Below are 13,289 nucleotides of genomic sequence, written 5' to 3'. Positions count from 1 at the left end.
CAGAAATTCCGATCACCATGCAAACTGCAGACACTGTAATAGAATATACCAAGAAATAAGATAATTTGCACATGACTTTTATTAATCATCTTTCAATAGCACAGTGTCCATGCTATTCCTGGAAAAAACCACACACGCACATTTTTTTTTGTTAGGGGAAGGGAAAGAAAACCACCTGAAGTTCACTGTGGAAAGGTAGGAACTTTTACTGACTCTAATTTACTTCACATTCACAACTCAGCATCAGGATTTTATAATCTTCCTGCCACTGCTACTTTACTCAGTAAATCATTATCAGGCACAAAGGTTTTAGTTTCAGTTGAAATGGTGAACTCTAAACCATCACGGCAACAGCATTAGAAACTACTGCCTAGAGCAACTTGAGGTACAGATTTCTGTCTCTTGGTTAGAGGCAAATGTAAAATTTCATCCTTTGCTTAAATACATGTTAGAATTTTTTTGGTTTTAATATCTTTCCATCTGAGAATAAGCCAGAAGGTTTGCCCAGCTTGCTACATTTTCATTAAAACAAGGCAGTTAATTGATCAGAGTGGTATTGCAGGCAGGTGCACATGGAGCACACACACAGGCCTGGGCAGACACACACACAGTTCTCAGTGCATTTCTGGAGGCAGGGCCTGGGGGCTGAGCTGCCACTGCAGTCCCAGCCCTGCACTGAGCCCAGCTGCTGCAGAGCTCCCCCTGTGTGGTACAAAGTCATGACTCAGCCAGGAACAGCTGCAGTAATGCACATTTTCTGCAAACACAAAAGGATGAGCTGCTTGGTAGCTTTTCTACTCTTGCAACACGAAAATGGCATTGAACAGTATCTTGTTTTAAATGGTGAACAGAAATGAAAATTTGAAAATATGTGTACATATATATACACAGACATATATATATATATACACTTGCATGTCAGTATTCTGTACACAGAAGTTAGATACATACTCACACCCCAACATTGCTTTTGAAAGTTATCAGAACAGTCCCTAGTGACTTGATAAGGCAACTGTGCAGAGTGGAGGATGTTTCAAAATCAACACTTGGTACCTGTCTTTCAAAAGTGAATCTAAAAGTATTGAGCTGCACTCGGAGGAAGCAGCAGCATCCACACGTTCACTCCCACAGACACAGCAGCTGCTCAGGCTCCTCAGCAAGGCCGTGCAGCACAAGGAGGCAGAACCTTGTCTTCAAGTCTAGGGAAAGGGGGATCCCTTCCCTTCCTCTCTGTGGAGGTGCCCAATCTCAGCCTCTGCTTATCTAACTCCCTTTTTGGAATGGTATAAAATTTCTTTTTAAATCTGTTTGGCAAATAGATATTTCGACAGGTTTTGTTTATTATAAAGGCATATTATTTTTAACCCTCTCCCATGCTATATATATAAAATACGAAGATCCTCTGCAGCATCTGTACACATCTTAAAACTGAAATGTAAAAATGTCTGAAATCTCCTTATAAAAGACAATTCTTTTTAAATATAGTACCCATTTTCCCCCCAAAGGGTACTAGCCTAAACATTTTTTAATTCCACCAGCTGCTTTTGTGGAGCAATTTATTTACACATTTTTGGTACCTTTAAACCAAAGAAGTTATACTTTTAAGGAAAGAAAGAAAAAAAGGACACTATAGTTTTAACTGTCATTTTAAAAGAAAAAAAAATGGTACCAAAAGACACTAAGCACACAGGTTGAGGTCTTTATGTCAAGTATCAGGCCAGGGAAAGCAGTTAGCTAATGGGAAAAGAGGAATGGCAAAAGGAAATTAATACAAACGTTTGAAATGAACAAGTGAGATGACTACTCCAGCAAGCTTGGAAATAAACACAACTGGTTTGTGGACCATTTAACATGCTCAGCTCATCTTGCAGCATAGTTAGGCAATTGAGGTGAATACACGTTTCTTCCTCACAAACAGTTGCCCAGAAGCACCTGGCATTGTGTCCCAAGAGCCTGTGCCTGCCCACGCTGTGCACAGCACACACACAGCAGCTTCTTTGCATAGGAACAGGGTTTGCAAGTGTGCTCAGGTAAAAAGGAAGCCCCCACCCCAACATTGTTCACCTGTGCATTGGCCCGGCCTTGCTTCCCTCTCCCAGGACAGGCACAGCCTTGGAGGTCAGGGAGCAGCCTGGGAGCCAAACCCCACAGATTTAGGCTGTGCTGAAGATCAGTTTGGGTGTATAAACAAACAGAGCTCTCCAAATCCTATCTCCTGCTCTTTTTTTAAACTCCAATACACTGAGTATTCCCATCCTGCAGCTTTCTTTTTTCCCCACTGAGAAAACTGAGAACAGCTCTGAGTCCATCGTGTAAGGCCTTTGGTGCCTTAACTGGTGAGGCAACACCTGGATAGAGGCTCGGTGTCAGTTCAACAGCATTGGAGTTTATACAGAAATAATTTAATACAAAATACAGCCTTGCTGTTCAGAGAAAGCAGCTGACAGGAGCCTTAACGTGTGAGAATGACACATCACATTTCTCCAGCCTCCTGGAATTCTTCACGCTCCTGCCTTTCTCCCTGTGAGTCCTTTTGTGGCACAGCATCCAGGGAGAGGCATCATTTACAAAAGTTTCAGAACAACCAGGAGGCTGCTGTATTAAGCAGAGGGAGGCTGTTGGAAGTAATTCCCTCAGGCAGTGCTTGTTCATTGCACTGTCCCTATGGATGTGCAGTCTGCAACACGAAGGCAGCACTCACTGCCCTTCCTGCAGCACCTGCCCCCCTCGGGGAAGTGCTAACAAGGGGCCAGTGCTCCCCTCTGGGAGCCAGCAGGGCTCAGGTGTGAGTTTGCTGGAAGCTGCTTCATCCTACAAAAAACGAGGAGAGGGTTGGCAGGGATCGGGAGCTGTGCAGGGATATAACGCTGAGTGGTTGAGGTGCTCTTGATAAAAAGGTGAGGATCTTGTGGGACTTACACACAAGCTTACCTTAAAGAGGGAACACCTGCTGTTTCTTCTGGATGCCTCTTGTTTCCAGAAATGGAGAGGGGGAAGCAGGGGATGGAACAAGAACTTGCCACAACAATCTGTTTTAAAAAGCTGGGGGGTGTCAGCTGCATTAGAGTAATCCTGCTACTGTTTCCTCCCAATTAAAGGCACTTCTAAAGCTACTACAATACCATATCTACAGTAAATGTTTTAAGGTTAACAGTGCATTGTCCTGATGTGGATTTCTATAGTCTAAAGTCAAGCTTGTGACAAAGAGCACAAATCTGACTAGCTGTTAGTGAATGCATTTTGGGGAGAGAAAGAAAAGGGAACAACCCCTTGCATGGATACACTGCATTAGCACAACGTAGGGTGATCAGTCATGGAGTATTAATATGTTTGTGTCTATGCAAGTAAGTATTACTCCTGAAGAGACAGTCTGATAAAATAGTATATTCCCAGACTTCAGCTGTCACTTCATCTCTACTGCACTACTTTGGCTTTCCAAGCTGTTTTATCAAAGGGTCACTTCAGTCACTATCTGGGAAAACAAAGGTATTTCAAGCAGAACCCTCACTAACGACCACACCAAACCTCTCAATTAGCTAATGAAATGCTCTATCACTTGTAATGAGCCAAACCCTCAAGAACAGCAGGAGTTGGGGAGCAGAAGCCCCAGCAGATGAGAACTACCAAAGACAAAATTGTGCGATTTGAAGCATGACTTGCCTTGCTTTTAAATATTTGTGCAAATCTTACGTAGTATTTGTATATAAAAATTATTACAGCTTTCAATGCCGCATGTAGCAGTGTTAAGTTAGAAAAGATGAAATGATATGCTGTATTCTCCCCAAACCTTTACACCTCCACATCACCTCAGTCTTCATTTGCAAGCGTCTCGGTGGACAGCCAGATTTTGGCACCACTTAAAAACTTGCTTAAAGGTGTTCCCAAAATGCTCCGTCTGCACAGGTTCCCTACAGGAGAAAATGGGAAAGAGGAGGAGAGGAAGTCTGGGGCGCCTGAGGTGTCGTTGAAACCATTTGCTCTGAAGTACATCCTGCTTTGATCCAGTTCAGAGCAGTGGCCTGGCAAGGAGGAGTTGCTCTTGCACTGCCGCAGGCTGCGGTTTAACATGTCCACCTCGTCGGCCAGCACAGAAACTCTGTGGAACGCGGTGATGGAGCCGCCGTGGTTGATCTGCGCCTCGGGAACCCAGCGGAAGTAGCAGAGTTTCCACAGTTTTATTTGTGTTCCAGAGAGATGGGGCAGGATGACGCCGTGCAAATCGACGGGCTTGGCAAACCAGTCCCTGAAGTACTGCTCCATGCTGTGGCTCTGCCCTTCCGCTGCCTGGAGAAAGTCCGGCTTCAGTTTTAGTATCAGGGAGTTTCTTCTTGGAAGGAACTCCTGCTGTCCGATGAGTCCGTTTTTCACTGCTGGGGGGACACCTCGCAATGTGGAGCTGTAGTTTTTCTGCAGAAAAGAAATACTGGTAATTTTCCAGTTCTAACGTTCATTGGAATAGCAAATTTCCCTGAACTGCCAGAGTGCATCATCCAGAGAAATGCTGTGACCTTTAAATAGTTCTGAGCTTGTGAGTCACTACTGCAGGGCACACAGGGCAAACTGTGGCCTTTAAAAAGAAATACATATGGGGTTTTGTAGCAACAAATGATTGACTTATAATCAGTATTTACTGAAAAGACTGACAGCCTCAGGGGAAGAAATGGCCTGTCATCACTTTTCCAAAGGTGAAATAATGCAAATGTTGGCAGTGACTCAGCCACATCAGAAAATCTCCTAGAACACAAGGCTCAACAATTTACATCTTTACTTCAACAGAAAATAATTTCTTTAGGCTGGGAAGCCCAGACAACGAAGGCTCCTACTGCTGATGCAAGGGCAGCTGCAGCGTCCCCAGCACGAGCCCTGGGTGTGAGCAGAGCCTCGGGCACAGCCCCTCAGAGCCCCGCGCTCACCTTGGAGCGCTTGAAGGCGCGCAGGGCCCCGCTGTGCACGCCGGGCGCGCTCTTCCCCACGTACAGCGGGTTGTGGAACAGCAGCCGGTCCCGGCTCGACAACTGCAGGGACCAGTCCCACACACACGGAAACCTCAGGCCCTTCTCATCGCCCAGCTGAATGTTCTTGCTTATAGCAAACTCCTGCAAGAGGTTGACAGGCAGGCAGGTTAGAATCAAAGAAAATGGGCTTCTTGATGAATCTTAAACCCAGCATGTAACTACTGGGCAAAGAGGAGCAGGGTAGCATAACAGAGCAGCAAGATAGCTGAAGAAAACAGTTGCTCTGTGTTTGTGTAGTTACTTTTCAATGATATTAAATTGTTTGTTGGCTTCCTTTTAACCCTCAAACTGGCATTTTGAGAATTCACCAATAGTCCCTCAATGCTCTACTTCTTTGTAAGGTTGCCACCTACAACTTTAAAGGGAAAATATTTAACAAAATAAGTAAATTTCACTTTTATCAGCATCAAATGTTTTCTACACACAGTTCTGACAAACTCCAGCTTTTAAAAACAAATTTAAGTGTTCAGTTTTCTAAACGCTCCATTGTGCCATTACTATTGGAACTTTATGCAGCATCTCCAACTTTTTCAACTATTTAAACAATTATGTCAAGAGATTTCAAAGTTTGCCTGAAGCGTGAAATTCTATTTATTGCCTGTCATTCTACTTTCTGAGTTCCAGATACAGATTTGCTTCCTAGAGGAGTACAAATAACAGCATCGAGTAGCAACATTTTCCTAGGAAAAAAACAACAAAGAAATACAACAGACTTTCTTCTTGGATAGTCACTGTCTGTGCACAGGTCACCTGAGAGTGGTTATGATTGTGTTCACCGGGGGACCGGAGCGTTTTTCCGCAAGCAGAGCATGACCATTGCAAGGACACACAGGAAGCATTTAGCTGGCATGCTGCCATTTCCAGGGGCAGGCTGCAGTGTCCTGGGACACGCAGGGGCAGCCCCTCTACTCACAGTGCTCTCCTTGACTCGCTGGTGAGGGCAGTTGAAGAGGAAGGTGCCGAACAAGGAGATGCGGGCGCTGTCGTACAGGATGGTCAGGTACACTTCAGAGAACTCGAAGGCTGCTGGGTATTGTTCCAGCAGCTGCCAAACACAGTCGAGGAACATCAAGAACAAAGGAGACTGCAAAAAGAAAAAGGAATTATCAGATTTAACGTAAGCTTTTCCCAAATCATACCAATTTCTTTGCAGTTATGGTATTTGGCTGTACCATTGGTACATTTTTCAACCATAGGGTAAACTATTTGGAGTCTTGCCTTTTTCATGGTTCTGTGCAACTGTTACATTCTGTATTTCTGTTTAGCCACTCCTTTCTCAGCACTACCTTTGCACAGCTTTCCCTTCTGTGTAAAAACACAGTCAGCTCTTTCCTGGGCTCCCCTCATACTGCAGCTACAAAAATCCTTTCTGCCATCTATATGTCCCTCCTAATTTCCAAATTAGTGCTTCCCTGCCACTTGGTCTTGTTTCTACAATGTATTTACTTCTTTCTTTGAAATGACTGGAGAGCCTATGATTCAGCCACCTTAATTTCTCACCACATTTTCTAGTTCTTTTCCATAGCAGCCTGAGAATGGCAAAAGTATAAACCATCATTTATGTAAAGCTTTAGAAATATTTTCCCTTCCCATTTTCACTCTTCAGTATATCCTTTCCTAGGGCTAAAATGGCTGCTTTTCATTACTTCCCTCTTGGCATCTCATTTCTTTATCCCTTCACATATTTTCTCTACTTGGTGCTCAGTGCCCTTGGTTTATCTGTGGGTTCCAGGCTCTGGGAACGTTCTTGTTCTGTGACTCTGGGCACTGTCCCTGGAAAAGGCTCCTAACTGGTAAAACACAGCTAAACTCCTCCCTCCAGCCTGCTCCTCACCTGCTTTGGTTTCAGTTTGGAACGTGAGCTGTGCCAGTGTTTGTAGCAGTGAGACGCTTTCATGTGTAACCCTGAAGCAACATAAACCCCATTGGATTGCACCTGGTATTTCACTGGTTCTCACATGGCTACAGAGGGTAAAGAAAAGATATCTCTACCCTGGAAAAAGACTTACTTCCTCTGATAATACTATAATGAGATTTGAAAGTATTAAAACATATTTTTACTTTTAGATATCTGTACGAATATATGTTCAGGATGACATCAAGCAGATACTGTGATCACATGCAAATGCAATTCATCTTTACCTCTTTGTCAGATCTCTTTAAGTGGTTACACCTATCTAAAAACTGATATCCTGCCATGACCCATTCCTTCTGGATTAAGCTTTGAAATCCAACAATTGTTCGAAAATAGGGATCCAGCATGACTTGAATGAGAGAAGCAGCAAGACAGCTCAGGTCCCGGCCCTCTTCCTCTGTGAACAACATACAGAATGTACAGAATATATAAGGTAAATGCACATGTACAGAATTAGATTTCAAAGAGAAAAAAGGTGCTACTAGGTCTCATGTTTTTCTTAGAATTTCCTTTAAAATATACTTTGAGTTGTTTCAATTGTTCTCACAGTTAAAACCCCCCCAACAAACTAGAAGAAAATCACACTTCTTTTTTCTTAAACTGAGACTCATCCTGTAGAAAGGGTTCCTGCCATATCCAGCACAGCAGTGCATTCATCAAGAAAAAAATACCCACCCAACTGCCTAGTACTTAAACCAAGATGTGCTGAGGAGGAGGGTGTTCATGCTGCTAGAAATTCTCAACATTTTTCCACCCCAAAGCAAGTTTTGGAAGGCCATTACATGGGGAGAGTGGGATATACCAGCTGAACAGGTCTTTAAAAACTACAGAAATTACAGAATTACAGATATGAGCAAGTTTTTCAGTGTCTTTGCCTCTGAAATATCTGTTTGCACAGATACAAGGAGTGGCAATGAGTGAAATACTTTTGTCTATAGAACCTCTGAATTAAACTGATCTTGCTTATGCAGGGACTAGTAGCCCAATTAACACAGTACAAAGGTTCACCCTAAGGTTTTGATTCTATCATCATTATCAGAACAAAAGCCACAAAGACTCAAAATATTCCTTTGATGCTAAGGACTACACTACAGTTCAGGCACATTACAAAATTATTTTCCCTTCTAGTTCCCCAAATGCCTGAGATATTCAGAAGCCATGGGGTTTATGTATAAAGGTTAATTTTATCTAAATCTGTTTATCTACATTATCACAGTAATGCAAATAATTACAGCATGTTCTGTGTTGTATTACCTTGTAGAACTACAGAAACGTGCTTACACTCCATCATATAGACCAGCTCAGCAGAATGCTTAAGAAAGGCTCTAGACAGGAAAAGAAAGTGATTTAACAGTTAACAGAAATTCACACTCTACAACAAAAAAAAAAAAATTTGGGTTATCTATATTTACCTAACTTATATATTAAAAGGAAGAATCCTTCAACTGATGCACTGCTCATTTACAGTGCTGAAAGCTTTGCACATTGCACTGAACATCATTTGATTAATGGTACCAACCTAACGTACTCTAACCAGCGAGTGTTTTCCAGTGAGGACAGCCACTTCTCCTCGGTTTCATCAAAGGGCTCTGCAACAGGGACAGCAGTTACATTGCAGAACAACTTCCAGGAACAGTCCCTGTCAGCCAGGTCACCTGGAGTTCTCTGCATGGCAGGAAAACAAGCCCCACACACGAAAGAAAGCCCAGCGTACCATTGACACAGAGCTGTTTGAGTTTGATGTGTGCAGCCTGGATCTCCTGGATGTTGGGGAGACACTTGTCCAGGTCAGATTTGTAAACATCACTTCTCAGGGGATGGCTTCGAGTTATGGCATTGCAAATCCTGCAGGAGAAGGATCAGCAGGTTTATTGTTGGACAAGAAACAGGCTTTCAAGAAAACGTGCCACTGTCTAACTGCAAACAGTTAAACCCACATAAAACACACCTCATTCTAAAAAAAAGTTTACTGGTTCATATTCAGGAAATACATTGCTGCTGCCATAAAGCTACTACCTCAAATATTTTTGGTGTCTGCTAATTACAAAATAAAAAACTGGACATGCTGGATCATTGAAACATCACATTTGAGAAATGAAATCGTAGGCTGACTAACAGTTAACTCTATTCAGTTTTTAGTTTTCCATCATTTTCAGGAAGACTTACCCATGTTATAGGAAGAGAACATATATAAAGTTTATGAAGTCTGGACTGGAAATCTGACAGGGTTTCAACTAAAACTCAGAGCTCCATTCTAACACACAATGCACTATTACAAAAAGTCACACTGCAAACTCAACCAAAGAACAGAAACCACTAAGATTGTAAACTACCTACACAAGGCACTAAATGCTTCAGTCTTTCATTAAGGACAGTGCATGACAACTATTTCACAGAAATACCATGTGCATTGTGACACAAAATCTATTGAATTGTATTTCCCAATGCCACAAATGAAGGGGTTTTTTTACTGTCTTGCTGAAGGAGGTAAGAAAAACTCTACCAGTGTAAGCTGTATTACAGTAAATCTGATCTTTTTATCAATAAATTCTGTCATCTGAATGATTAGCCCCCTAAAAAATAAACATACCTTAAAACCTGAAAAGTTATTCAGTATTTGAAACTGGAATGGCCTTGAATAAAACTTGTGCCAGAATCAGATCCAGAGAACAGTCTCTCCAAAGTTCCTGCACTACAACACTGCGGTGTCACACAGGGCCACCTCCACTGCCACCCCTGCTGTGTCACCCAGCCACCACTGGTGTTATCCTGACCCTCTGGCTGAAGAGTGACACAACGAATCATTTACCTCTGATCAATTCTCCGCTGCTGCAATACATCTTTAATGTTGGCCATTCTCACAAGGGCACTCCCGTTAGGGTGATTCCAGGACCACAACTAACATGGGGAAAAACCACAAGAAACAACAAAATCGTGCAGGTTAGAGCTGCTCTGCACCAATTTTTTCCTTAATGCACAGAACTGTGTTAGTTGGCACACACAGCCCCAGGCTGAGTACTGTGCAATGACCAGGAGCAGCACCAGAACAAAGAGGACACTTACAGGCATTCGCCTCCCAATGAAGGAGTAGGAGTACAGCTTCAGGTCTTGATCTGCCAAGGAAGATGGAACCACAAAATATTCTGGAAGGCTTGTGGAAAAAACATGATAAAACAAGGTTACTTTTCCCTGTGCTTTTTACCATCTCCCCTCTTGCTGCAGTGCTGTGTCACCAGCTCAGTGAGGCTGTCCCAGAGCAGTCCCTGGGGAGTGGCTGTCACTGTTCCAAGTGCGGGCTCAGCCACAGCACCGGCACAGCCCCGAGGACACTGGTGAGAAACTGCATGTCCCACATGGAAGTACAGAAGCATCAAAGCAATGGATGCCAAAACATGACCTTTCCTTTAGGCACAGGACACCTCCTTTAGGGACAAGACTTGCAGTATCTTTCACCTGGGGGCTCCAGAAAGCAGCACATTTAAGAGGTGCAGTGCAGAGCTGGGTGTGACACAGGCTGTGGGGCACACAGGACAAGTCCAATTCCCTCCCGCTGGTGTCCCAGAGACACTCACCAAGTGGAGATCATATAACCTTCATTGACTGAGCACACTCTCCACTCGGATGCACCTGTCCTTTTGATCTCCCTGTCCCAATCCGAGTAGGTCTCAAACAAAGGAGTCTGCTGACCGCCGGCACTGCCGATGCCACCGCCACCTCCTGGGTCTATGCCATTCACCTTCTTTGCTAGGAAAAGGAAAGTCATCAATGCCCATTAAAGAAATAAATAAAAATCAAACTCTTCACCTCCCTAATTACAAAAATAACCCATTAGCACCAGAACTAGCATTATCTATATTACACACTGTTGTATTACAAGAAAGCGGTGATTTAATGGCAGCTTGATGATACATGAAGATGTCAATGTATTTTTTCCCTGCAATTTCATTAGAAAAGCAACATAAAATTGGCCTGCTGTGCTGCTTGGTAGAAGCCAAGGCATACTAACACTCAGGAACAAATGTTATCTCCAGTCACAGGCTTTCTTTTTGCAATATGCCAAAGTTTGCAGCATTTTAAAAGCATGTACCCTTTACAGGCTACCCATTAATAGCTACCATGTCAAGAAAGCAAAATAAAACTCAAGTAATTTCAGCAACTTTAAATGACTGCTGTATTAACAGCAAATAAAAGAAATGGAAGGCCATGTTAAAATACTGGGGTTTCTATATAGATTTATATCCCCACAAAAAGATGGCCTATCATCTCCTAGGGACCAGGGGCTTAGGGAGGCTGTTACTACACAGAAGGATCTCCTCTGCTGGTCATCCTTTAGCTGCCAAGGGGACAGTCAGCTGTGTCAAAAAATTATTACATTTTGCTTCTTGACACTTGAAGTACATTTTTAGATGGGAGTGGAATAAACTGAAATTCAGCCCTGTCACCTCCCCCATGAAAGCTCTGAGCCTTAGGCCTGCCCAGAGGACGCAGAACAGCGTCACAGCTCCGCTGCCATCCCATAACCTGTGTGCTTTCTGCTCTCTGTATCTATCACCCTCGTTCTTGCACTGGCACTCTGACTACTTGGGATTTTCAGAAGAAAACAGGACTACAGTCAGACTGAAGTAGTTCTTCAAAGATGGTAAACAGAGAAATACAGTAACTACAAAAAGAGTCAATTTTCCTGTTTAATGGCAGGATATATAACTATGAAATATAGCCTGGGAAAAAACAATGTGCACACACACCAGAGCAATGCAGGCTTTTTATGTTCCTCAGGAAGCACAAAGACAGCATTTCACCTTTCACTTGACTGGGAGTAGCAGGGACAGAGAGTCATTAAACAGCACTGGAATTGCAAGAGCAAAGCCAGAGATCTATGGGACAAACACCAGGGTTCACAACAACAGGAACACCCCAACCCAACCCTGAAGAATTTCAAATTCTCTCAGGAACTGCAGCTTGGCAAAACAACTCTCCTTTGCCATTCTGGTCTGCTGCTCCAGAGGAACATTTTTACCCACCTTATGTAATTCTTCCACTAGGTATTTTTCCATATAGCAAATGGTATTTTAAGGACAGAGTAAAGGCAACTTTGTGACAACCTAACATTTTATTGCAATTTTATCTGCAAATTGATTTCCTCCCTAGTACTTTATAACATGAAAAGACATGGACCTTAATAATCACCCAAACTTTATGAGGTAAGAAATTCCATGTGTAATTATGAGTGCAACATCATCACATGCACACCTACTCTTGTGCATGCACAGGGCATTCATAGAGGCACCTGGATGAAAACCATGCACCGTTTGGCCAATCTGAAGGCCTGATCTCATATTCCACAAGGTTCATGTTCTGTAACAGGCAGATGAGTGGTTTCTAGTGCCCGCTGCCGAGTTCAGCTCTCAGTAGCACAGCTCTGCAGCAGCAGCACGCCCTGTGGGGAGGCTGGGCACCCTACAGCTGCCGGCTCTGGGCTGTGTCGTGGCTGGGGAACACTCAGCAGTGACCGCACAGCGTTACGCCAGAAATCACGTCCCAAAGGCATCTTCGCAGGCTTACCTAACTGACAGGGTTCAGCTGGAGACTGGCCTTGAGCAGAGAGGGTGTGCTCCAGCTCAGCAGGGGTGGTGGAGGTTTTGGGTGGTAAGAACTGCCTAGTAAGCCTCTAGGAAAGAAGGTATGGAGTCCCAAGTTGCACAAATCCTCCTGCAATACCACCAGAAGAGAAACTTATTCCCAAGAGAAGGGCAGGTGAGCAAGCCTGCCTGATGGGACATTCACTGGGTACCCAGAGTACCAACAGAGACACACAACAGGAGGATGGAAGCGGGAACTAGGAGTATTCATGCTGGCACAGTTTGGCTTTGTTTCAGACAGGAAAGACATTTCTTTGGATTTTGGTCATTAATGTCTATCCCAATGAACGGCTTACAAACACAAGTAAGAGACTGGGTGCAGAACAAGCTGATTTTGTTACCCTTGGAGAAAAGCCTTAAATGCTTTTTGCCACTGCTTCTGGACAGAAGTCTTACTAAAAATACGTGTTACAAAACAGGAAAAAAGTACAATCCAAGTATTTTCATTCTTACCTGGATTATGATATATTTCCCCAACATACTCAAATGCAAAGAGAAGCTGAAGATCTGTAGGCTGAGAATAATGAGCTATTGCAAGGCACACCTAGGAAAGAGACATTTATTACTGTTATTTATATATTTATATAGACAAAAAAATTTATTGCCCTTAACTGTAACAGTATCAAATATGCAGAGCTGGGAAAAAGCTAAAAATCAGTCTTTTGATATTTTCTTTAATGAAAAGAGTACTTATTAATGCAGCAGAAGAACCCAAGAGCA

General features: G+C 43.2%; 1 protein-coding gene across 1 annotated transcript in view; it reads right to left on the bottom strand.

Annotated features, from left to right (window-relative positions):
* Window positions 1-56: 56 nt before the first annotated feature.
* Window positions 57-13,289, bottom strand: part of MTMR10 (myotubularin related protein 10) — a 35,834-nt gene continuing 22,601 nt past the window's right edge. Inside the window, exons 6-16 of the mRNA XM_063412841.1 lie at window positions 13,023-13,113; window positions 10,503-10,674; window positions 9,994-10,081; window positions 9,740-9,828; window positions 8,645-8,775; window positions 8,450-8,519; window positions 8,185-8,255; window positions 7,158-7,327; window positions 5,929-6,099; window positions 4,914-5,096; window positions 57-4,407 (exon numbers count right to left, since the gene is read on the bottom strand). Of these exons, the coding sequence (XP_063268911.1) occupies window positions 3,808-4,407; window positions 4,914-5,096; window positions 5,929-6,099; window positions 7,158-7,327; window positions 8,185-8,255; window positions 8,450-8,519; window positions 8,645-8,775; window positions 9,740-9,828; window positions 9,994-10,081; window positions 10,503-10,674; window positions 13,023-13,113 (1,836 nt within the window). The 3' untranslated portion in view covers window positions 57-3,807. The remainder of the gene's footprint in view (window positions 4,408-4,913; window positions 5,097-5,928; window positions 6,100-7,157; window positions 7,328-8,184; window positions 8,256-8,449; window positions 8,520-8,644; window positions 8,776-9,739; window positions 9,829-9,993; window positions 10,082-10,502; window positions 10,675-13,022; window positions 13,114-13,289) is intronic.

This window comes from Prinia subflava, chromosome 15 (genome assembly GCF_021018805.1).
Source record: "Prinia subflava isolate CZ2003 ecotype Zambia chromosome 15, Cam_Psub_1.2, whole genome shotgun sequence".
NCBI lineage: Eukaryota > Metazoa > Chordata > Aves > Passeriformes > Cisticolidae > Prinia > Prinia subflava.
This window is presented reverse-complemented; position numbering and strand designations above follow the sequence as displayed.